Genomic DNA, 27,873 nt, shown 5'->3' with positions numbered 1-27,873 from the left:
TTCAAATTTCAAAAGAATTGTAAATTTTCAAGTCCATATTTGGAATCAGCAAGAAAAATGCATTAAAATGAGTACAAACAAGCCTAGTATTGGTTCAGTGGTTCTTCAGATAGCTCTTGATATTTTGAGAAAATATCTCAAAACTTAGACTTTTTATGGGAAACCTTGTATAATGGTATAGCACGCAGAGTATTAAGATGATATAAGATTTTAGTTTCTCGACTTATTCATGAGCAGGAGGTCAACTGTATCCATGTTTCTTCTGTCATCTTAATTCAGCAGAAAATAATCTTTTATATCTTGAATGACATTTTCAAAATTCCAAATCAAGTGGGCAATTACAAAAAGTTTTTTTTCATGAACATGTTGCTCTACAAAATTTGCTGGAATTCATTAGAGAAATGAATCTTATTTGATCATGTTTGAGCTGCTTAGGGTCCAATTTCACTTAACTCTCTCCATGCAAGTGTCGACTGCAGACGACAAGTTTCAAATTTTCATGAAAAATTCAAAAATTTCAGAATTGTACATTTTCATGACCATATTTGGAATCATCATGAAAAATGCATTAAAATGAGTACAAACAAGCCTAGTATTGGTTCAATGGTTCTTTAGATACTTTCTTGATATTTTGAGAAAATATCTCAAAACTTTGGACTTTTTATGTTGAATCCTATGGCTAGCACACAGAGCATTATGATCTTCAATTTGCTATTTGGAAGTGGTACAAAAAGGTGGTATTTAAATTTCAACGGGCAGTAGCAAATCCCATTGGGCTACGGTATTCCATTTCAAATCCACACTCCCCCGTGCAAGATTTTAATAGCTAAAATCTTCCAGAGACAAACTATTCGCCACTTGCACGGTTCCGCCATTATGCACTATATGCGGGGAGAGCCTCGAACTGGCAGCATACATGAAAGGAAGAATTACGTAACCTTACACAGAATGTTATATGACTGGTTCAATTCCCATTCATGTATGCTGCCAGTTCGAGGCTCTCCCCGCACATAGTGCATAATGGCGGAACTGCAAGTGGCTAATGGGTTTCAAATAGAATAGACAATTGAGTAACTTCCATTTGAAATACTCACTCCAGTTGTGGAAGATATAGGTAAAGACATATACAGGGGGAGTATGGCTTTCAAAATAATTATCCCAAGCCAATTCCATTTGAAATGACTTTTCTTAAATCTTGCACAGAGGTATGGTGGATTGTAAATAAACATCTCAAAAAAAGTAACTAACCCCCCCCCCCCTTAAATAATGACCATTATTCAAAAACGGGTGATTGTATTACAAATCTGTAAAATGTGTTGGAAGCAGAATTTATTTCTGCACATTTTGACACCTCATTTGCAGCAATTGACTAAATATTGACGTCGCAGCGTACATTTAAATCAATGTAACCCAAGATTTGAAAGTTGCAGTAAATTGTACTGATTTTGTATTCAGTGTAATGGAAGGAAATCTGTGTAATGATATCTGAGTGTTTTTGTATTGTAAAAATTTGTATGTAAGTGCAACTTTCAAATCTGGACCTCACTACATTAAATTGACCGGTGTTTTATTGTTTTCTGGGCTATCATATCAAATGAGGTGTCAAAATGCGCAGACATAAATTCTGCTTCCAACGCATCTTAAAGATTTGTAATACAATAACCCCTTTTTAAATAATGGTCATTATTTAAGGGGGGTTAGTTACTTTTTTTGAGATGTTTAGAATATCCCATTATCTTGTATATTACATCACGTTAGTAAAACAGGGAAAATGACTGACACACTTTAAATATCAATGCATTCCTATCTTTGAAACTAGGTTTCTATTCATGATATTCACACTACATACAACCCACATATTAGACTTCTCAACATACTCTGTCTCTGGCTATCACATTTATACATAAAATCATGGCTGTCACCTTTTTGGAATTGCTTGGCATGAGACACTGTCAAACAGTGGGTGTATCATGGTTGAATTATTTATTACAGACTGCAATTGTTCATATCGACCTATGATTATTGAGCCAAGGCGCTCGAGAATATAAAAACTATTTATTTTGAGGATGCGTGAGATTTTGTGCAATTTTACAACCTTGATGTGATCTTGCATGAGATTTCACTCCCTCGGTCTGAGAGCGTGAGATTTGAAATCTGAAATTTTTTGTCAGGAAAGAGGTGGGAATGTGAAATTGAGAATGTCATAAAATAAGGGGGGGAACACAGAATTTATTTTTGAACGGAGGTGAAGGGGGAACACAAAATTGGAAATCCCCCATTCCCCCGGCATTAAATACCGTATTTCCTTGAATAAACACCTCGAGGGCCTTGTATTTTCCAAACTGAGGACATTTATTAGAGGTCATTTTTAGCACAACAATTCCCATTAAAATCATTAGGTAAGCTTAAAAGTCACACTAAAATTAGAAACACTGACTTTTGGTTCACTTCCGGGTTTCCGATGCAGATTTTCGCAAATTATTGCTGCTATTATCGACCATGTGAGCAACTTGGTAAGCTTACTACACAAGATAGCATGGAAATATCTGTATTTTTGAAACATCTTCGTTGAAAAAAGTGGTGGGGCGTTTAATTGAGGGGGACGACTATTCGAGGAAATACGGTAGTGACCAGTCCCTTACAAGAGTGCATAAGTGCAAAAAGTAAGTCAGCAAGAAAACGTGCACGTATACAACTTGTAAGCCGGATTTGCTGATATCATTCGTCTATCCCGTAACTGTAATCACTTTGAGGATTACAGAGATACCCATCTTAGACAAAACTAGCTTTGCCTAGTAATTGAACTGAAATGTCAACTGACTATGCCATGCATACTTCTATTGTGTGAAAGAGAGCCATTGTGAATTGAACCACTTTATAACTTGAACAGTATTTGGTAGAATATGTGTGGATGATGAGTGTTATGGTTTCGGTGAAGGTTCTAAAATGACCCCTCTTCTAATTAAAAGTATCTATGCTCCTGTCAATGAAACTTGGACACAAGTGTCCAGAAGCAGTAAAGCTATCATGCAAATTGTTTATGAGGTCAAAGGTCATTTTCCAACATGCTCATTTGTCCACAGAATCAGATAGATGTTGGTCTTATCTCTGCTTCTAACATACTTATGCCAACTAAACCAGGTAATCATAATCTTTGGGGAGGGGGACATCAGGTGAGTGTAAATATTTGAGGTCAAATGTCATCTAGAAGTCAAATGAGGGTCAAATTCTAAACTTGTTCCAATTGGGCTCAAAGTTAGTGGACATGAATCTGGTGAGGAGCAGAACATCTTAAAATAAAAGCAGCCCACCAATATTCTGTGAATATAATGATCGCAACCACTGAGAACTACACAACCTGATAACCTTAAAATTCTAGTTTTATTCTAGGATATACACTTTGGTAAAAGTGAACCCTTTCCTTTCCTTAGCCCAGCCTAAACTAGGGTATATAAGCTTGTAATCATGAATTCCTGGATAGCCTAACAAAATTAAATATCACAAAAATGGTGGACATTGGCAATTACCGAAATTAAGTACTAGTGAAATTAAATAGGTCTGCGGTTCAAGTCCCCGCACAGGCAGGTATGTCCGGAGTTTTTACTTTGGTATATCTGCCTATGCATATTATGTTTCCATTTGTAAATTCATGTTTAAATGTGCTAGTGTGCGATGCGTAATTCTTCTTTCCCCTGTAGCTTTACAGTACTTCTTTTATCCAATAGGACGACTAAATCTATGTATGAGGTGTAAAATAGTTGATTTATTATTGATGTCTTACACTTTCATATATCTTTACAGTTGGATGAAATCTAAGAGTAAGAATAGAGGGTGACAACTCTCTAGTCCAAAGGTTCCCTAGTCCGAATGCTCCTTAGTCTGAAGGTTCGCTAGTCCGAACACGTAATTTACCATTCGCTAGTCCGAATTCTGAAGTCTGAGTTCACTAGTTACAATATCGGGTTCTCTAGTCCGAAGGTTCGGAATAGAGAACCATCGGATTAGCAAACTTAATTTGGTTTTCGGACTAGCAACCCTTCGGACTAGACAACCTTCATACTAGCGACCCTTCGGACTAAAGAGAAGTCACGGATTCCAGATCCTCATATCAGCACATACTAATAGTAATAATACAAAATAAGATTGTCTTCCCTCCATGGGAAAATGCATTCAATATCATTTGAGGCAAATTGTCTTTACTATTGCTGGCATATTCAGTGATTTGCTCATCCGGAGGATCGTAAAAATCATTAAAATTCAGATTTTAGCACCTTTGTTAGTGTCATAGATGTGCCAACATAGCCTGCTAGTGGTTCAGCCGGCAGTTGTATATCAAAGACAAAATAAGACATTTTAAATGAATCTGTAATTTCTCTACTTAAGTAGAGAAATTATCTATTGAACAGGGCTTCAAATTTGTCAATACTGCCGTTTTTCTTGTTTTTTGCCAAATGTTTCATTTCCAAAATACCTAATGAAAATCTTAATCACTTGTCCTTCACTTTTAGGCAATTTTTATCCACACTTGTGAGCTTTTTACACTTTTCCTATGATCACTGAATAAGCCTTAAAAGTTGAAAATTAATAATATGGCACTTACGTTTTCCATTTGAACTTGTTCTTTGTTTTGTTTCTTGTACCCTTCTGACAATTTTTTCTATACCAGCATTCGGCATTTCAACTTCTGTAGAGTGAAGAGAATAAACAGTGACAAATAGAATGATTAATTCATGTAATAAAGCACAAAACAAACATAAAATGTGAAAATTTAACATTTATAAAAACTTGAGTTGCACATTATATGATTTGAGACAGTCTATAGGATGAAGGCAGCTAGTATAGACTGTTGACATTGAAATCATTTCTAGTTTTATTCTAGGATATACACTCTGGTAAAAGTGAACCCTTTCCTTTCAGCCTATATGTAGTGACAGTTTAGCCCAGCCTAAACTAGGGTATATAAGCTTGTAATCATGAAGGAGACAGTATATAGGATGAAGGCAGCTAGTATAGACTGTTGACATTGAAATCATCACATTTTTGTTTTGAATGTTTCCTCTGCAAAAAAAAAAATTCTTTGTCAAATATCACTGCTTCTTGTGTGAATGTAGGGGTGTGTGCCATGGGGGTGCATGTGGTGTGGAGGTGTATAATGTGCATGTGGCCCAACATGGCAAACATGTGCATTTGAAGCATAATTCTAAATAGTGCTATCTTCAGTAGATAGCAGCTGCTATCTGTGGTAGATAGCTAGATAAATGAATAGTTTTGAAATTATGAAATGCAATCAAGCAAAAGGATTTCATCTAAAATTATCAACCATTCTGCAGGTTTCAACTAAGTAAAACATATAATGATGTATATTCATACACCTTCAAGGTTCAGTTTGGGTCATTTAGTTCTAATATGGATTGCTTCCAAGACCCTACGAGGGTTGAACATCGACCCTGTCTGGGACAACCTCCTGACCCCCGGAACCAAGGGGGCGGCACAACATCTTCAAGTTTGCCGTCATCAACATCTGTGACGTCATCGGAGGTGTCCTAGTACTACATCACTAGCAACAACAATCTTCAGAGCAATAACATCCGCTGAAGACGCCGGTTGACCCGGTGAAAGCACTCCAGTGAGTGTACCAAATTTGAGTAGCGTAGAAGTATAATTTTGCTTTCTATGTAAGTAAAACATGACAGAATATCAAATTACAGTCATAATATGGTTGCTGCAGAAAAATGTTCACAAATAAATGAGAAACACATGTGACAAAAAAAACCCTGTTCTACTGGTAGATCAGTAGAACAGATTTTTTTTCCTGGGAGAGGCTAAATTACATTAACAAATCTTTTGAAAGCTCGAAAGAAAATTTTCAATAAATATAAACCCACTTCAGCCAAAAAATGGCTGCTTTTACTTGCATACAGCTGAAACAAAAAAGAAGAAAATCAACAAAATGCAAAATCTGAGTTGGTCGGGCCTGTAGAAAAGTCCACTAATAAAACAAACCTTGATTCTTTTATCATATGTGTGCATTTTTTTACAAATAGGCATACAGGTACATCATTCAACAGTTCATTAATTAATAAATACTATTTCTTTGAAATTATAAAATGGTCTTCTCAATTTTAAGTTCACTCAAATGTAAATTTCTACTTTAGTCAATGACAAATGCAATAAGTTGTTTAATAAATCTACAGTACATTTCAAACAGCCTGATATGAAATAAGAAAAAGCATTTGCTTTAAGGTTAGCAACTATTTTAAACTATTGCGATTTGGTAGTTCACAGCATCTTGTGAATGGTAGCGAAATTAAAAACAGGGAAAATATGACACAGCATCCCATGGGTGAGTAATGCAAAACATATAAACAAAGTTAAAAACCCGATGTTTTGGAAAGACAAAACTTTTCTTTGTCAAGGAGTAAAATAGGAGACCTGCTCTCAATATAGTGGAGACCAGCTCCGAATGGTAGTGAGCTGCTTCGACCAAGCTAATAATAACACCTGATATTTGATGCCCATTCCTTCCTATTGTCAGCCAACCATGTCATTTGTCCTCTTATGCTAAAATGGCTGCTGTTGCCATGACAACCATCCAAAATACATCCAAGTGAACGATACAATATCAATTCATTTTTGTCAAATTGTAGTAGCCTGATTGCCAACAATTTAGCTTAGAATTGAAAAACAAAAGAAAATGCCTTTTAGAATTTACATAGACTGAAAGGTTCTTTGTTGGCAATATTGAGTTTTCAATAATATCACTCAGGCAAAGCATTGATTTAGATAAAAGCAGTGCTTGCAAGGAGAGGATAGCTATGTAATTGTCTTTTTCATGTTAAGTGGTTAACTGGCAAAGTGCTCATCCCCTTATTTTACAATGATAATTCCCATTTAAAACATCGCTAGTACCCTCTGACAGTGCTGCGGTGCTCAACAAAAAGTACAGAATTTCTACAAATTCTGTAAAAGTGTCAATAACAATGGCCTGCCGCCACATGGATATTGTGAAATCGGCGATCAATTTTCGAAAATGAAGGTGCTGTATGGCATTTTGACAGCATTTATGGAGCAGTTAGGTTGAAAAAATGGTGGAGTGTTTTATTAGAGTGGGTTAAAATGAGAGAGAATAGGGCATAGGCCTATATAAAGAATCTCCATGAACAGCACAGCAGTAATGGCCATGCAAAGAACATACACAACATGACTCATTCACCTCATGCATGTCTATCTCATCTCACATCCCTGCCTATGAGGCCACTAGTTCATCCACTTCCTGTCATACAATCCAATGAGATTCCCGACATTCAATATGCCAATCTAAGTTTAATACCATCCTGTCTGTCTCAGGGATGATGCTAAACTTCACACCAGCCAACATCGCAAAACACTAAGTATGCAATTTAATGAAATGTATTTTCAATGAAATGTATTTGTACTTTTTGTTGTTTTATACACTTTTTTTTATTTATGATATAACAGATTCACCTGCATATAACAATTTGCTTGTGCACTAAGAAGTGACAGAGGACACAAATCTAAGTCATTTGATGACGATAAAGTAAGTAAGGAGAGGTAGAGAGATTTGGCATAGAGACAGGAGGACAGACATGCAAAAAGAGACATGTGACACAGAGACAGACAGACAGACAGACAGACAGAGTGACACACTGAAACAGCAAGCGAGATAGAGATAAGGCTAAAGTGGCAAAACAACATAAAAGAGACAGTAATAAAGGCACAAAGAAAGAGAAAGACATAGTGACATAATAGAGAAATACACTGGCATAAAAGATACAATGCAATAAAAGCACATACATTGAGACAGAATTAAGGGAAACCAAGTCAGAGATGTGGAGAGATGGAAAAGAGAGAAGCAATATAGTTGAAAATATGAATAAGATTTAATGTGCCAACTTAAATCAGTTTAATTTCTCATAGTAAGATATAATGTGTCAATTTACATTAGGTTAACTTCTCATAGAAAAAACCCTTTCTATCTTACAATGTGAAATTTAATTACACATTTCAATAATAAGATACTTATTTCATGTCAGAGTACATCAGCATACTCCAAGTGAGCAATGCTGAGTTGGCTCCATGAATATATGATGACTACAGATGCAATAAACCCCATTTTCAAACTATTTTTGTGCCCTGTAATGCTGGCTTTAAATTGACATCCTTCTTTAAAAATTTAATTCATGATCAAAAATAGCACATATGTGACCATCCAGCACAACTGAGCCCGGATGTCGCCAGTGCCACTATTGAGATATGCTCCATTGAACTTAACAATAAACAATAGGAAACAAAGGATTTATTGACTGTTTTATTGATTTTTACTACTTAAATGTCAAGTACTGAGACATGATATACATCATTTTAAAGCTAATTTCAAGCAGCATATTTTGGTTGAATATCTCAAAAATGATGATTGGCGACTTCAGGGCTCAGTTGTGCTGGATGGTCACATATTTTCTTTATTATTTTATTTATTTGGCCAGTAATATGTACCAGTATCTCAAACTGAAAAAAATAGATACAATCCAACCTCTCTTATCCAGACCACTTTTATATGGATCTCTCTGTTATCCGGCTGTGAAATTTTCACAGAAAAACATGTTTTTGATGATTTAACACCTTAATTCCATGCTCTGAATGCTTAGAATGACATATCTATGTTGCATAAAGCATTCTAAAGCTATCTTTTAGTGTTTATTATCCCATGTTAAAACAATCTTTTGTTGTCACAATTTCAGTACTTGGGACAGTCAATGCAGAATTACATGTAATTCACTTATCCGGAAATCGGATTTGTCACTTAAATCCGGACAATGCTTGGTCCCATCATGGCCGGATAAAAGAGGTTGGACTTTACACAGACACGTACGCAGGATTTCGTTTGGGGGGTGCTGATTGCTGATTTTTAAAAAGTGAACTTTTTTCTAGGGGGGGGGGGCAATTTTGTGAGAAGTTGACAAAATTTGGACCTTTTTTGTCCAAAAAAGTGTGAAAAACCTGCTGTTTTTTGCTCGCTACACTCGCAAATTCTGAAACTTTGGGACTTTTTGCATATTTTTCAAAATTTGGGGGAGGGGTGCATCGCACCCCCACACCCCCCTGTGTACGGGCCTGACTGTACATCATTTTTACCATCTGAACTCTTCATTTGGAAACTTCATACTTATCTCTGAAAATTTCAGAAACTGAACACAATTTTTGTTTGCGTTATGATATAGGTAATGCAGAAACCTAATGTCAAACTTGCTAGAGAAGATTAAAAATCGCCAAATTTAGTACCGGTATATTGCTATTATAATAGTTGTTCTAGTTTTCAAACGATTTGCTCCCATTCCCAATCTCACAAAAATGGTCATCCTGCACAGTCTGTGAACATGTTCCAAACTGTCCACAAGAATTTCAAACTTATTGGTCTAGAAATTCGTGAGGACAGCTGCAAAACATAATAATAATACATGGTGCTGTCCAATTGAATCTAGACTATATACATCATTTGGTAATGATGTTACAGTAACGATTGGTTACCTGAATGCAAAACTTGCTAAATATAGTTAGCACACTGGAGCAAAATTCTCAGATGTATATCTGATTCTCGGATGTATATAAAAAGCCAGGCAAATTATGAGTGACAACAAGTTAACAGCAGTTTTCTGCTTGACCTATTTTGGCAGAGTTAAGTGTAGCTTCTCATATTTAACCCTCTCCACATGGGTGTCGACTGCAGACGAAACGCTTCAAATAATTTTTAAAAATTCAAAAATTTCAGAATTGGTCATTTTCATGACCATATTTGGCATCAGTATGAGAAATGCATTAAAATGAGTACAAACAAGCCTAGTATTGGTTCAGTGGTTCTTAAAATAGCTCTTGATATTTTGAGAAAATATCGCAAAACTTGGGGGACTTTTTCTGTTGAAGACTATAGCTAGCATGCATGCAGAACATTAACCTCCTCATAACATTGTAATGTCATAACCTGCTTTCTTGATTCAGCAATTCCAATGTGTAATTGTATATAGCAACAACTATATAGATTTTACTGATCACAATTTCCATGTTAATAACTGCAATTGTGGCAATAATTATGTTTTACCGATCACATTTTTTCCAATGTTAAACATTTTAAGTCTTATCTTATTCACTTTCACTATATACATCAAATCTTCCATCGCAACACAGTCATCAATAATTGAAAATCAAGAGGCAATTTAGCTTCATCAGTAATAGTATCCACAGGGCTCAAGGTGTTTGGTAACTTGATAATAGATAGATCACAAGACCTTTGCTCCAATCAAAGAAATAAGGCCACATACAATTAAAAATTTGTTTCACATCCCCACCTTTTTGGAATAGTGAGGAGGGAGGAGGTATTTTTGTTAAATACAAAATACCGCAGTTTTCACATACAATTGAATTTGCTAGCAGTTTTCAGCATCTGCCAGGAAAATGATGAGGCCCTAAGCTAAACTTGTTTATCACCATTAACATTTCACTAAATAATAAAACAATGAATCAATTGATTTTAGATTCATATAATTCATAAATATGCAAATAACATGACACAAAACTATAAAGTGCATGAGCCCACCACCATATTGAATTACCTTTTTTAATCACAAGTTTAAAGATGAACAGTTATTGCATTTAAGCTGCAGAGAGGATTGGTGGAATTTAAGGCAAAATATGCAAGTAAACTCATTTATATTCATAAATATGCAAATTATATGAGACAAAACTATGCAGCACAATAGGCCATGATACCCTATCAGTACTCTCAGAAGTTTGAAGTTAATTGATGTAGGCTGATGATTTTGATTCCACCGGACAGCCAAACAAACAACCAAACAAACAACGAACCAACCAACAATTTGTACCATAACATAAGCCATCAGCAAAAAATTGGGTACTAAGTATGAATACATACACATATAGTTGTTTACTGTATGCAGCCCTCAAAATGTTGAATACAAAATGGCAACAAAATTGCAAGCAGCAAAGAATGGAATATGAAGTTAACTGTTGTTTATTTGGAATAATTTTGCTGGTAAAAGAACCTTCAATTACAGAGCTGCGGTACTCTGGAACAATCTTCCACTGAACATTCGTTCAAACTTTATGGCCATGAGTATGTATGAGTTCAAAAATGCTATTGCTATTTAACAATACTGTGTGTATATATTTTATAATAATGGTAATGATGGAGTTTCTATTATTTTCATCTTATTTTCATGCCTGTGTATATACATTACTGTATTGTTTTCATATCCTCATTTGTATTATAGTATTCTTTGCATTTAGATTGTTTAATTATTGTCTAATTATATATTGATATTGTCTGATCTGGACCTCTGATGGGAGATCAATACGTATGTATAGAGGTCGTCAGTCTTTCGCCATCTTGTGGGTACAAATGATATGTGTGTTCATGCGCCAGACACTACGCGCAGGGCGCAGCTTGCCACGCAGCTGTTTTCACGCATCGGCGCAGTGATTTTACTGTTCACGCATGGAGATTGAACGACCATCGCAGCGCGTACCCACAAGATGGCGGCATATGACGTCACGCTGACGGCATCTATTGAATGAGCTTACCAGAATAAAGATAGATTGAATGAATATTTGGGTATTTGTTGCTGCACACCATCATTAGTCCAAAGAATTGACAACAAAAGTAGTGGCGGTGCCAGGAATTTTTTCGGGGTGGGGTGGGGGCATTGTGGGGCACAGTGAATTTCAGGGGGGGCAAAATCAACAAATTTTATGCAAAAATGCTGCAAAAAGTGAAAAAAATTCTTACTAGGGAAACTGGGGGCCAAGAGTTCTAACTGGGGGCACCCATGCCCCCCGTGGCACCACCAGTGAACGCTAACTTATTGAGGCTAACATTTATGCCATTTAGTATAAAAATACCAAGGTAATCAATAGCATCTGTCAGTCAGTCAACACTCATTTATATCAATCCATTCAAAATGATGATGAATAATATTTTACACTTGACTGCTAATGTTCATCTCTTCCAAGATGGATGATATTGGCTGCTAGTTATTGTTCACTCATAACCATGAACCATTTAACCACTGACATTTCCACTAGCTCTTTATTGAATTTGTTCCAATATGAATATATGTATATACTGACTTGATTCTAGCCTGCCACGTTTGGTCTTGTTTACACAGTGAAATGGTTGATAAAGGCATATTTTGTACAGATTTAAAAGGTAGTATTTCAAATGCTATCTTTTTTCTCTGTAAAAAATATGACTTTTATTATCCATTTCACCGTGCAAATGAATTGGGTAGTTAATGCACTGCATGCTGGCCATGCGATTTAACGGAAAAAGTTCAAATTAGGTAGTTAATGTTCTGCATGCTGGCCATGCGATTTAACGGAAAAAGTTCAAGTTTTGAAATATTTTCTCGAAATATCATTTTAAGAACCACTGAACCAATACTAGGCTTGTTTGTACTCATTCTAATGAATTTTTCATGCTGATTCCAAATATGGTCATAAAAATTTTTCATTACTGAAATTTTTGAATTTTCACATTTTTTTTTTAAACATGTCGTCTGCAGTCGACACCCGCATGAAGAGAGTTAAGGAACACAAATGACCCATGACTTGTGGCGCATCATGTTGATGCCAAGTAATATCCAATTAGGGCGGTAACGATGCCAATTAACAACACAAACATGGACTATTAATGATATGATTGGCTGCTGAGCTTATTAGAGACATCAACTAGGCATTTTATGCTGATGATTAAAGCGGTATATCAGAATATGTGAATTCACCTTAGTAATTAATTAAATAACAAGGGGAAATATCCATCTTTCACCAAAAAAATCGGTGATCGGGTGTGCTTTTTATAGCTCAACTCAAAACAGGGCCTAGATTCTCGTATTGATTCTCGTAAGATTTGGTTGTGAGAATCAACTTCTCTCATTGTATCATACAGTAAGTGCAGTGGCTATGATGGATTTTGATACTCGCAAACCAAGATGAAATCTAGGTCTTGTAAAAATACAAGACTTGCTAAAATATTAAGCAATTTGTTGATCACTTCTCTGGTATATATGACGACGATTTGGCATTTGATAAAAATCATTCAAATTCGAAACTCAAATCACTATTACATAGCACAAGATACTGAAGAAGTTGGAGCGCTATTTTCCAATTTATAATTCAATGTACATATACATTCTTCAAATATCGTCTAATTTCTCCCCTTCCCACAGTCTCTGTAGACACATCTGACAAAATTTTAATTGAAATTTTGATATGGTCAACACTGGGACAGTCCACAGGGTGTCAGTGCTTTGGGCAACATTCACAAATCAGAAGGGAAAAAATCAGTGTATGGTTTGCGACTTAAAGATGGGTACCCTGATTGACAAACGCATCCCCCCACTTCACCTGATCAAAATGCAGATTTTGGTATTAGGTGAAAGCTCATATTTTTCTCATTAAAATACTGAAATTAAGCATTCCAAATCGGTATATTTCCGGAGAAATCATAAAAAAACTGACGAATTAGTCTAATTTTTTGATCATATCTTTGGAAATACAATGATTTGGAACTCCTAATTTCAATATGTTAATGAGAAAAATAGAATCTCTCATTTGATATCAATTTATTACATTATCATGATGATTATCATTCATAAAAACACTGTAGAGTACCACAATCATGCTGTATAAAATGTCAGTAATTCAACAAGGAATTAGTCACATTTACAAGGAACACTTACATCTTCTTTTTGTATGAATGTTTGAAAGAGACGACATTTTATGTTATAAGTAAGTTTAAAAGAATTTGATTTTCCAAATATATCTGGTCACCCACCTTCCTACACTTCGAAATGAAAAAGATTTATCTTGTATATCAATTATAATTATATTAGGATGCTATTGGGGTACTCTGTTGACCTTCTCTTGCAATGTTTTATTTATAGGTTAATAAATTTATGCCTAGCCCTTGTTGAGAAAGAAATTGCATTCAATAATGCACGCTTGCTGAGATGTTGATGCATCCGATGCAAGAGCCCCACAGGGGTGATGCATTGGATGTAACAACATTCAGTCCAAATGCATTATTGTGTCCAATATCTCAAACAGCAAGGGATACACATTTATTAAACCTATTTCATACATGACAAAGAATTTCTACAATTTCTGCTATTTTATAACAAGCAAAATACTAAAAATGTCCACAAATTTGACCAATATCAATGACCAATACCTTCCAAGTAAATAAACCAATCCTGCAAGAAACTGCAATTATGCAATATTTATGCACTCTGTGTATTTTTAACGGCTTTTCTGAATGGTTGTGTGGTTCTAAGAGTGTGTCTACAGAAGATAACAAGGAGTGCTGTAAAAGGTAGCATATTATATTATATCCATTATTGATATATCTAGAAACTATTGATATCTAAAAAAAATAAAGCATTTTCCACCCTGATGTGGCAGTGACGTCAATGCGCATTTCATTGGGCACAGCTACAAATCGCTGGTGTTCGCTCAGAGCGCTGGCGAACACACGCACACGCTTTAAGACACCGCATAGATGCGTGTGCGAAACAGATGCCTTAACGGTTTGACGTCCCTGCCATATCGAGGTGCAAAATGCTTTAGGAAGTGTTTTAGAAGGTAGCATAGCCAAAATGGCTATATACAAGCAGAAAATATAAATTATTGCTATCTACTGAGGATAGCACTGAGTGCTGTAGAAGGTAGCATAACCAATATTGCTACATGCAGAAGATATAAATTATTGCTATCTACTGAAGATAGCATTGAGTGCTGCAGAAGGTAGCATAGCCAATCTTGCTACATGCAAAAAATATAAATTATTGCTATCTACTGAAGATAGAAGGTAGCATAGCTAATATTGCTACATGCAGAAGATATAAATTATTGCTATCTGCTGAAGATAGCATTGAGTGCTGTAGAAGGTAGCATAGCTAATATTGCTACATAGAGAAGATATAAATTGTTGCTATCTACTGAAGATAGCATTGAGTGCTGTGAGAAGGTAGCATAGCTAATATTGCTACATGCAGAAGATATAAATTGTTGCTATCTACTGAGGATAGCACTGAGTGCTGTAGAAGGTAGCATAACCAATATTGCTACATGCAGAAGATATAAATTATTGCTATCTACTGAAGATAGCATTGAGTGCTGCAGAAGGTAGCATAGCCAATCTTGCTACATGCAAAAATATAAATTATTGCTATCTACTGAAGATAGAAGGTAGCATAGCTAATATTGCTACATGCAGAAGATATAAATTATTGCTATCTGCTGAAGATAGCATTGAGTGCTGTAGAAGGTAGCATAGCAAATATTGCTACATGCAGAATATATAAATTATTGCTATCTGCTGAAGATAGCATTGAGTGCTGTAGAAGGTAGCATAGCTAATATTGCTACATGCAGAAGATATAAATTGTTGCTATCTACTGAAGATAGCATTGAGTGCTGTAGAAGGTAGCATAGCTAATATTGCTACATGCAGAAGATATAAATTGTTGCTATCTACTGAAGATAGCATTGAGTGCTGCAGAAGGTAGCACATAATGAAAACTTTACCAAGAAAATGGACAAATACTAAGTGTGAGCCAGAGGTCTGTGGGGAGACTGTTATCTTGACTCTGTGACCTATCCTGGTCCACATGTATGGTAAAACATACTAGTGCGTGGTATACACTGCACAGTCAGTTCTGATGACGTCACAGATTTGAGCTCAACACAGAGGCTAAGTTCGACTGGAACGCAGTTTTTCAAGCTAAAAAAACCCATACTTCTGCTTATTCAATAGCAATGAGGTTTATATGATAAGCTGGAGAATTTCAATGGCATATCAATGCAGTTTACCCCAAATTTGTACGACCTTTGGTTTTCATATACCAAATTGAGATAACTGTCCGACCCAGATATTTTGAGGCCAAAGGGGAAATTCTCCATTGAGGAGTTGTCAGACATGAACTTTTCTGCTTAAAAAAACCCATATATTTTGTGAAGCCTTGTAAATCACTTGAAGTTCATTGACTAGATGAAAAAAAGTTCTTTTCAATGGCGTTCACCCCAGGTTGATACTATGAGTAGATCCAAAGTTATGAGCTGTGGAAGTAAAAACAGAGAGGGTTTGACACATGCTTTAGTGGCCGTGTAGTAGTGTGCAGAGCAGATGTCGCGAAGTTTTCATTATGAGCCAATCTTGCTACATGCAGAAGATATAAATTATTGCTATCTGCTGAAGATAGCATTGAGTGCTGTAGAAGGTAGCATAGCCAATATTGCTACATGCAGAAGATATAAATTATTGCTATCTACTGAAGATAGCATAGCTAATATTGCTACATGCAGAAGATATAAATTATTGCTATCTGCTGAAGATAGCATTGAGTGCTGTAGAAGGTAGCATAGCCAATATTGCTACATGCAGAAGATATAAATTATTGCTATCTGCTGAAGATAGCATTGAGTGCTGTAGAAGGTAGCATAGCTAATATTGCTACATGCAGAAGATATAAATTGTTGCTATCTACTGAAGATAGCATTGAGTGCTGTAGAAGGTAGCATAGCTAATATTGCTACATGCAGAAGATATAAATTGTTGCTATCTACTGAAGATAGCATTGAGTGCTGTAGAAGGTAGCATAGCTAATATTGCTATATGCAGAAGAGATATGTTTTGCTATCTACTGAAGATAGCATTGAGTGCTGTAGAAGGTAGCATAGCCAATATTGCAACATGCAGAAGATATTAAGTTATTGCTATCTACTGAAGATAGCATTGAGTGCTGTAGAAGGTAGCAGAGCCAATATTGCAACATGCAGAAGATATAAATTATTGCTATCTACTGAAGATAGCATTGAGTGCTGCAGAAGGTAGCATAGCCTATCTTGCTACATGCAGAAGATATAAATTTATAAATTATTGCTATCTACTGAAGATAGCATCAAGTACTGTAGAATGTAATATATTGTTAGATGTAAAAGATAGAACTATTCAATTCAATTCATATTTTATTTATGCACGGAAAGGCTCAGATCAGACCTTGAGCTGGTCTTCCCTGGGGCCATGTTTTATAACAAATAACTTAAAGTTTCCATATATTTTCAGGAAGTTTGTTGTTTGCGACTTTGTTTATAAATTCAGCAAGGTGGATATTTCTAATCTTACCAATGCACAACAACCAAATTTGTTCAATCCTTGGATTGATCATCGATGCTACTTCAAAGCTTGTAATTAATGAACTAACAACTAGTTAATCAGAAGTAATGCTAAATTTATATTGGTTAATATCAATACAGGCAAAGAATCATATGTTATCACAATTAATAATAGTCAATTAATTGATTTCATCAATAATAAGGATCGACCAAGTATTGATGGCCAATCGAAAGATCAAACTAATTTGTTTCTATTGCCCAAGAGATTTAACAGAGATGTAAGTGAGGTAATGATCCACTTCCTGAAAATCATGTGAGCCAAAGGCGAGCAGTCGAGCCGAAGGAGAGGTGTGCAAGGGGAGTCCATGGGGAGGGGGTTCACCTCTTTTGCTCTTTTCATGACAAATTATCATCATCCAATTCCGAAAATGTAAAAAAAAAAAATTAAAAAAAAAAAAAAAAATTTTTTACATTTCCGAATTTTTTTTCCGTAGTCTTACATCTCTGATTTAAGTTGTTCCAGAACTTCAACTCCTGAGATATCCCAAGGAACATTACAAATATATCTAGATATTGTAACTCTATATAAAGATTCTTGTAATTTGGTTGCTTATTATTTTTGTTACGTCCTATTTTCTGATGATTCCCAGAACTATTGAATGTTTTTAAATTGCAGTATTCCAAAGACAGCTGCCACTTGTTTATGATGACCCTGTTTAAAATGATATTCCGGGTCATCATACAGCTGCAGCACTTTGGGCCTTGAATAATGCATATCATTGGCAAGTGCTTTTATTTAAAGCGAGCGTAAGAATGCTCACATAAACTATTTTACACTGCATACGCACCTGTTGCATGTCGTGACTGGGCGGGAAAAACCTCATATGTACTTTTTGCCCTTGAACATGGATGCAGCAAACCATTCAATATAAAGTTTACACCTACAAGGCTTTATCCATTATCAAGGGCCAAAAGTAAATAATGAGGTGTTGTCTGCATGTACTTTTGGCCCTTGAACATGGATGAAGCAAACCATTCAATATAAAGTCTACACCTACAAGACTTTATCCATTATTAAGGGCCAAAAGTAAATAATGAGGTGTTGTCTGCATGTACTTTTGGCCCTTGAACATGGATGAAGCAAACCATTCAATATAAAGTCTATTTATCCATTATCAAGGGCCAAAAGTAAATAATGAGGTGTTGTCTGCATGTACTTTTGGCCCTTGAACATGGATGAAGCAACCTCTTTAATATAAAGTCTACACCTACAAGGCTTTATCCATGTTCAAGGGCCAAAAGTACATATGAGGTTTTTCCCGCCCAGTGACGATGTGATCTGGTTACCTGAACGTTTCTGGTGTCTACAGGATTCCGTTTTTTAAGCCTAAACTTCATTTTTTAAGCAAATTTACTGCCAAACTGGACCAAAGAGCCTATGACATAATGAAGGCCAACATACTCATTTCAGTTTCTTTAACCCTTCTCAGGCTCCGTGGAGAAGCCATCAGATGCAAACACACTTGAACATTCATAACATGGATATATATATATACTCAGACTTCCGTCTCGGTAAATATTGACTCATGAAAGGATAAATGTTCTGCATTATCAAGCATACCCAGTAGGAATTTACTGAAACAATACAACATGACGGAATGCATACAACTCTCAACATGGAAAACAAATCATGTGTGCGCTTAATAATAAAAACATGTCTTCAGAAATAATAATTCCATAAAAGCTGATGAATACAAGTACAAAGTGATTTTCTACAATACTAGTGATTTTCTACAATACTTTATTATCGTGTTTGCACCAGCTTCCGGCAAAATATCTAACTATATTCTCTATAGTATTAGATAAATAATGGTGTTTATGCATGCTTCCTACTTATTACTACTTCATACACATTTGATCCAGAAATTTTTTTCTCTTATTTAATGTTTTCTATTTTAGAGGCTCAATGGGCTATTCCATTATATCTTCCATGGGGGAGTATGAATTTCAAATGGAATGAACACATTAGGCAGCTCCAATAGAATTTCTTACCCCCTCGGAGAAAGATTCAATCTAAATCTTCCCCTGAGGGAGAGTGAGTATCAAATGGAGTTGCTAATGTGCTCATTCCATTTGAAATTCATACTCCCTTTGTGGAAGATATTTCCAAAATCTTCCACAGGGGTAGTGTGGATTTTAAACGGAAGAGCCCAATCTGCGTATGCGAGTTAATATGAATTGCTTAAGTAACCATGGTGACAAGATATGTGTTTTAATTCTTCACACTCCATTTGTTACTGTGACATTATGCACAGATTCATATTTAAATATTTGTGGCGACACACTTACTTGCGGTTTGCATGACTGGCTCAAAAATATTAACATACAATATGTGTCACTGTAACTTAACCCAAAGATAGTCAAATCTTGGGAAGATTTCAAATTATGCTGTAGAAATAAGGCCAAAAACAAAAACATTCAGCTTCTACCATGAGGCACATTTGTCAATTTTAACCACTGGATAATTGTTAGATAATCAATTTAAGACTAGTCTTTCAATAAAACATTAATTTTTAAGTTGAAAACATTGAGATTTTGAATATATCTGTTCTCATTTTTTTAAAAAGGGACTGAATTTTCAGGAGTTAGGTGGTCGCCTGAGGGCAACACAATAATTTTTTTAGCCTAATAATAGAAATAATAATTAAGGATTGGAATGACTAGCCAACTATTGCATGGTTTTATTATACATTTTACTGCAATTCCACCGCAAACAAAAAAATATTTTTTAAATACAGATATCTCAATAAACGATAAACAAATACTCTATGAAACCTTGAAACATTAACCATGCATGATGGTTTTTTATTTCCATTTGGTAATTAGAATCCTTACATGGGATATATGTATATGTCCATAAGAATCTAATAAAATGCTATCAAACATGTTGCACACAAAACCCTTGAATTTCACACACAAATTGTTGCTATATAATAGCACAAAATGTCATGAATCATGAATCGCATCTGACGCATCTAGGGACTCCTTCGTTTTTTATTTTGGCCATTTTGGACTCATTAAATCACAAGTTGAAAGTGACCAAAGGGTCCGAAAAAACTGTATGGACTCCTTAATTTTACGATGCACAGAGGCATAAAGTGCAACACATTTTGAAACCCAACCATGGATAAAAACTGGATCTAATGCTTTCTTCTGAATAGATGACGTAACAAAATAGGAGTTGTAAGAATGGGTAATACATTATCCTTTACACCCAAATATTGTGTCAGAGGCAGTGAAATGTAAATAATGGTTGTAGCACAGCCTAACACATCATTTAAACGTTTTACAGCAGAGGCTAAATTGTTTGAGCATAAAGGATAATGATGCACCCTTTACCTCTATTCTATTACCACAAAATATTGCAATTTTCAGGGAAAACATCACTTTTTTGCCCAAATATTTTAAGTTGTTTACTTAGCGTGTACGCGTAGCCAAAGCATAAGTGCACGGTTTTGAATAATGGGCAGTCGGGGTAATAGAATTAAGAGTATAATGAACAGTTTCAACAGTTCCATCCTTCTGTCATCTCTCTGACCCCAGCACATCAATTGGGCTATTCCATTTAAAATCCACACTACCCCTGTAGAAGATTTAGCTAAAGTCTGCCACAGAGGGAGTATCAATTTTGAATAGAATAGACAATTGGATAACTTCTATTTGAAATACTCACTCCAGATGTGGAAGATATACCGGTAGGTAAAGCCATAATACAGGGGGAGTATGAGTTTCAAAATGAGCAACCCTGACCAATTACATTGGAAAAACATATACCCTCTATGGAAGATATTTCCAAAATCTTCCACAGGGGTAGTGTGGATTTCAACTAGAATAGCCCATTACACACTAGCATGCATAAGCACGATTCAAGATTGTCAAGATAGTAGGAGAATCTAAAGGATGTTGCAGACTCCATTATCGTAGGAACTTGTGACGATACTGCAATGATTTTTTTTTCAAATGAAGCATCGCGTGATGAAATTGAAATACTCCATGCGATAATATCGCTATCGTGAGGAAGATGTGATTGTACTGCTTGAATTCTACTTTGGTGTTTACCTGACCTTGACTTCCCAGCAACAAATCGTCGCCCCCAAGACATAGTGGCGTATCAGCCATTTTTGACAAAATGAGTTAAGATCAGTTTCATAATCTATGTATAAAACTCTACATTCTGACAAACTTTCAAGACATGCATGTCATTAATTAATAAAGTATTATCACTAATTAGGTTTGGCATATCTCACTCAATGGAATTATTGTGTAAAACATTCCCCTTGTTTTGGGCGACATAGTGGCGTATCAGTGACATACGCCACTATGTTGCAAATATGTGACATACATCACTATTTTGGTATACCGCGGCTGTGTGGCCAATATGGATATGAATTCAACTATTATTCGACATACTGGCGTATCACGTGTCGTATGTCAATTTTGAATGGAGAATAATTTTTCAAAAAATTTGACATACTGGCGTATAAGTTTAATGACTAATTACAATTAATTGGTGAATGACAACAATGTATTTAATACATTAAATGTAACTTAAATATTTATATTTTCATATCCATTCAAGAAAAGGGGACATTTTAATCGAGGCAATGTATGACAAACGGTTAAAAGTTGCAAAAACTTCAGATGCGATTATCTCAAAATGGCCATTTTCGTGATATGCCACTATGTCTTGCGGGCGACGAAATGTACAGCACTGCGATATCACAACAAAATTGAATAAAATTTGTCTCTAATGAAATCCACAAGAATTTTCATTGCAGAGGTCATAAAAATCTGTGGAAGATTTTGGAAATATCTTCCATGGGAGAGTACAAATATCAAATGGAATGTACACGTTAACACCTCCTTTTGAAACTCATCCTCCCTCTGTGGAAGATTCAGGTTGAATCTTTCTCAGAGGGTGTAAGAGATTCAAATGGAGCTATACCTAATGTGTTCATTCCGTTTGAAATTCATCTCCCTCTGTGGAAGCTACGGTACTTCTATAATCCTCCACAGGGGATAGTGTAGATTTTAAATGGAATGGGCATCATGCCCGGGGGGGTCACTCCCATTGTGGCCTGTACACCAGCCGCGATAATCAACTTTTGAAAAGCACCCTAAACAAGGATTTAACCCTTGGCTAAAACGACACCCTAAACAGGGATTTCATTCCTAACATCAAATTTCATACCCTAAATTTCATTTCCACGTATTTAGAAATTGCAATTTTGCTACCCTTTTTCCAATTTTTCATGTTTTTGACACCCTAAACGCGATACGCGCGTATCGTGCCTACCCACGAAAAACGACCCTTTTGACGCGTTTTCATTATAGCGGATGGTGTACAGGCCACAATGGGAGTGACCCCCCCGGGGCATCATGGAAGCGATATGGCGATGTGGAATACATTAGACTATGTGCTTGACATCCTGTTATCACCCTCAGTGGCAGCACTACAGGGCTCCCAACAAATATTTTTCTTGGTCCCAAGTTCCCCCATCCCCACCTTTAAGGCAAAAAACCCAAATTACACAAATTTCCACTTTTTGCAACAATTTTGTGCAAAATTTGTTGATTTTTCCCCCTCCAGAAATTTACTTTTCCCACCCCATGCCCTCCCCCAAATCGTGAGGCTACCTCAAGAACCGTTGTCCCACTGCTAGGCATGTTTGTACCAGAATGCAATCATTTTGAAGTTTATTTTAACAATGGTCTTGAAATTTACATATGTTGACATTTTCGAAAAATCTGAAAAACTCAGGCAAGTTGATATTCATGCACAGATTGGTATTCAAATGCGCAGAGCACTAAGCCCACTTCCACATCTTAAATTTCAACAAACCATGATGGATCTCATGCTCAGGCTCATCAACTGTATCCATGGCTTCATTATACTTCAAATTTGATTGAAAATGGTGGGTAGCGCCAATTGCACTTCTGTGGTTTGCAAATGTCAGGTTGATGTGCACACAAAGAACTTCTACTGAATGGGTTTATCTTACAATATATTTTTGCATCAAATTAACTATAGATATATTTGTAACATGAAATGACACAACATTTCAAAAAACAAAATTTACTTATCAAAAATCAGCAATAAATTCAACTATTTATATAAAAATGATGAAAACATGGAATTTAATATTGCTCACCAAAAAATGCACAATACCATAAATATAGCTTTAAATGATTTTGCTTATTATTAAAACAAACTTTATTCCACCTGTAAAGGTATTTCAAACGATTGTTAATTATCCAAAACTGCTACCATATGGTAAGCGTTTCTTGTTTAGTACGGTCACCAATGAATCAAGTGAATGCAGGCAGGCAGTCAGGCAGGCATCGCATAGCTGGTGTGGCATACCTTCAGTGCATACATAGCGCATTGGCATTGTTAATCAATATTCTATAGGTACACCATTTGTGTGACATCTATTTTCGCAAAATAAAATCATGACAATTATTAGCGCAAAAACTGACAAGGACATGAAAATAAAGATCTAGACTGTACGCATATGAAGAAAATGTAAAAGTATGTCTAATTCAACAAACATAAAAAAACATACAATTTTTTGTTACTGCACAAAATATACCTGTGCAAAAATTGTAGTTTTACCATATTTCCCATTGCAATCTATTTCTTATCCTGATATCTGGGGACTATGAATGACATACTGCGCATAAAAAAATTATTCATTTTATTTCATGTATGCAGTCTTTCATTAAGGCATGTCGGAGGGGAGCATGACACAGTGGTGTTTGCACTCAAATATTGAGACATGTAAAGCTGACACACAAGAGGAAAGGTAAGGGTTCTATAAAAGAGTCACAAGGCTTGATACAAGGTGTAATTTTCGCCCCATGTGCATGATTTTCCTTGGTAGAAGGAAAGTACCCAAACTTCTGTCATAACTTTTGACATATTATTGGCATTAACTCAGGAACAGCAAGATCTATGGAAATAAGCTTCCTCTACTCATTTAAAGATCAATATATTAATCTTCTTCTTCTTAGCGTGTCCAAGTGCAGGGTCAAATGCGCCCGAGCCAATAGCTGACGCAGTGACGAGCAGAATCGTTGAATTCAGCTAGGTCCTCATGTGTGAAGTATTGCCCTATCTGTGGACACACCAACAGGTGTTCCATAGTCTGTGGAACCGTTCCACACTCACAGGTAGTGTTTTGCCCTTCTGGTAGGTAGCCCCATTTCTGCAAAGTGACCTTGCACCTTCCGACCCCTGATCTTAGTCTGTTGAGACACCGCCACTCAGGCCATGTGGAATATATTAATTATTAAGAAGTACACTGCCGTTTAGTAGTTAAATGGCTAAAACTGGACAAATATGGCTTCTGCCATTCCTCTTGCCTTAACCCCCTGATCAATACCTGCTGATCTAACATTACCTCTGATTGGTCAATTACATGATATCTTCACTTAAATCACCAATCAGAATGGAGCTTTGCAAATAACTTACCCCAATTTTTTTTTTCGTGGTGAAATTATTCTAACAATGTTGCTGATTGGGCCAATTGATAATGAAAACTTCTTTTTGGCCAATCGGCAGGTAGCTCTCATGGGGTTAACCACAGTATCCAGTACTGATTTGAAGAGAGTCCCATAAGCCTATGTAAAAAGTAATGTACAAACTCAGTGTCTGTAACAAAATAAGAAGGTCAGAATTTTACTATCAGCAGTGATGGTAGGTTTTTGCAGAGATTCAATAGCTTCAACTTCTGACCCACTTTGGATCATGATGGTGTTGTATTAAATGGTTGCTTGAGGATAGTTATGGGCATAGACCTTTTCAAATCAAGATCGGAAAAACACAGTATTTATTCAGTAAGCTAGGGGGTCAAATTGGTGCGCAATGAATCAAGCTGAATCACATACCCTTTTGAGTGAAAATACAACATATTTAGCCAAAATCAACATAAGTCATCATGGAGAAATATTTTCTAATGGCATTGATCTAACACTTCCACTATTTGGCACTTCACAATGTGACAGTAAAAGAAAGAAAAATGCAAATGTTTGTCATCTGCGACACATTTGATCTTCGCAATATAAATATCAATCTCTTCCACAAGCCATCCCAACGCTTGACTGTGTCTTTCATACAGATTTGTGTTCAGGCGTAATAGTTGCATTTGCGCCAATGACCCGGAGTTGTAAACGGGTCATACATAACGAACTTCGAGAACTTCGATTTGAAAAGGTCTATTGTAATACCTACATGTAGCTCACATCTGTTATTATCATAACTGTTAGACAACTCAAATTTACATGGATAGCAATCAATAGAACAAACTCATCATAGCATTGTCTGCTTTACATCTTGTTGGGAATGTCTTGGGAATTCATGAAAGTCTATAGTTTCATAAGTCCTCTTCTTCCTTGCATATCACATTTCAGGTAATATATTAATTTTCATGTGTTTTATAACCAAATTTAAGGGCTCGGTCACCCACGGTATTTTTTGTGGGACCTGAGAGAATATCAGACACAACAAATGTGACCCATCACATCAAAACCGACCACTTTGCAGCTGGCTTCATTTAGCAGATAACAATGAAAGAAGATGAGAAAAAATAAAGAAAATAAAAAGAAATTTGAGCTTGTTTCGACACATGAAACATTTTTACTGTATCTGATTTCAACAAGTGATTGGTCTTCGATGTGATGGGTCACAAATTGCATTCTGAATACAAGCTATGTCCTTCTGATATCAAATGATTTTGATTTTTTTAAATTTGCTGATTATAACACAAATTTTATGGCAAGTTATTAAATATTTACATTTTTGACATTTAACAGTCCTCGGAACTTTATGTACTTAAAAAGTGTATGTAGCTGGGAGGAAAAGCTGACCTTTGTGTGAAAATTTTGACCTTTTGTATTGAAGATACACATGAAGGTCTTCTATGAAACACCTGCTTTAACTTGTTGTTGTAGTACACAAGCTTGTTATTGTATATTTTTACCACACTAACCTTATCCTATAGTATACGATGTGTCGTAAGTCCGTTCCGCCTATATTCTGACTTCCCCTGGAGCATAGCATCAATATGGAAGTACCCCCTCTGTTTATTTGCCTTTGGGCTACTAGCTGCAATGAAACCTAAGGCTCATTGCAGCGAAAAAAATAGGTCGGCCTTTGTTCCAGATTTTTAGAGCTAATTTTGTATGTTTTGACATATTTAAAGGTCTACAGACCTCGGATTTCAATGAAAAAAAAATACTATTGCATACATTACATCAATTTGGGTCGAGTTCGTATACGCCTTCCTTGCCAAGCAAATCTAGTGTATCTCAAGAACCCAATCATCTGCAAATGATAGACTGTTTATTTTTTATTATTATTTAAGATTGCATCCTTGGCATTAACTGACATTTTTAAAGCCACAAAGGAGACTATATGAAACTACCGTTCAGTATGCTAGCATTGTTTGTTTAAGTCCCATTCAGCATGGAAATGCATTCAGTGATCCCCAGCACAAGAATAAAAAATTTAAAATTGTGTATAAATCCCTTAAAAGTAAAGAATAAGTTTTTAAAATAGATCCTATAATGAAAAATTTGGGCAAAACGCACAAGGAAACAGCATTATTGACAAAGTTGAAGCCCCATTTAAATACATCAGTACATGTCAGTATATAAATTACAGATTCATGTAAAATGTCTTATTTTGTCTTTCATACATGGCTTTTGGCTGAACTACAAGCAGGTTATGTTAGCACATCTATGACAATGACAAAGGTACCAAGATCTGAATTTTGATGATTTTTACAATCGTCTAGATGAGCAAATCACTGAATGGGCCTCTAATTTTTGAAGTTTGCCAGTGGAAAATGCTAATAATAGAAGCTATTTACAGCCACATACAGCTTGCAGCAGATGCAATGTATTATAGTAAACAAGCTATAAAATATATATATAAGTCGTGTTCACATTTTGAGTTACACCCGGCGTAAACTTACGCTAACATTGATCAAAATTCCACAAATATTTTCCCTACTCCTACCGCATGTCCACACCTAGCCTACTCCTAGAACTACGCCAATAAGTTCCACCAAGCATTCACTTCTGGTCGGCGTAAACATTGGCTACCACTTCCGGTGTTTCTGTGACCTTTATCAACCGCACGATATGTAATTTCTTACTCCGACTAACTAAAGGTCATACTTACACCGGGTGCCAGGAGTAGCAGCGTTCAGATTACAAGCTACAGGCTACACCCAGCTCGCTACTCCTGACTTTTGTCAGGAGTAAATCGTCGGACGTACGCCTGGCGGAACTTACGCTGACCATCGTTCACACTGCACCTACTCCTGCCAGCGCCTACCGCTACTCCTAGCAACTTACGCCGATCAAGTTCCGCCGGGCGTACGTCCGACAATGTGAACACGACTATAGCCCAATTGCTTGAGGGTATCAGATGTTGTAAATAAAATTATTGACTTACAAAAATATATCATATTGTTGTCACCACTGCACACTGTGTTGTAGTTGCATATTTTTTTCTTTCAAAATACAGTTGAAAACTGAATAGAACACACGGGTTACAAATTTGGCAACATGGCAGAAAAGATTCTCCAGACTCTTCTGAACATT

At 36.0% G+C, this 27,873-nt stretch overlaps 1 protein-coding gene across 4 annotated transcripts in view; it reads right to left on the bottom strand.

Moving 5' to 3' along the window:
- Positions 1 to 27,873, bottom strand: part of LOC140136883 (protein cab-1-like) — a 233,664-nt gene that overhangs the window by 127,603 nt on the left and 78,188 nt on the right. For all 4 annotated transcript variants that reach the window (XM_072158498.1, XM_072158499.1, XM_072158496.1 and 1 more), the window contains exon 2: positions 4,601 to 4,684. In XM_072158498.1, the coding sequence (XP_072014599.1) occupies positions 4,601 to 4,684 (84 nt within the window). The remainder of the gene's footprint in view (positions 1 to 4,600; positions 4,685 to 27,873) is intronic.

Source organism: Amphiura filiformis, chromosome 17 (assembly GCF_039555335.1).
Source record: "Amphiura filiformis chromosome 17, Afil_fr2py, whole genome shotgun sequence".
Classification (NCBI taxonomy): Eukaryota; Metazoa; Echinodermata; class Ophiuroidea; order Amphilepidida; family Amphiuridae; genus Amphiura; species Amphiura filiformis.
The sequence above is the reverse complement of the archived record's forward strand: the minus strand, read 5'-3'. Positions and strand labels throughout refer to the sequence as shown.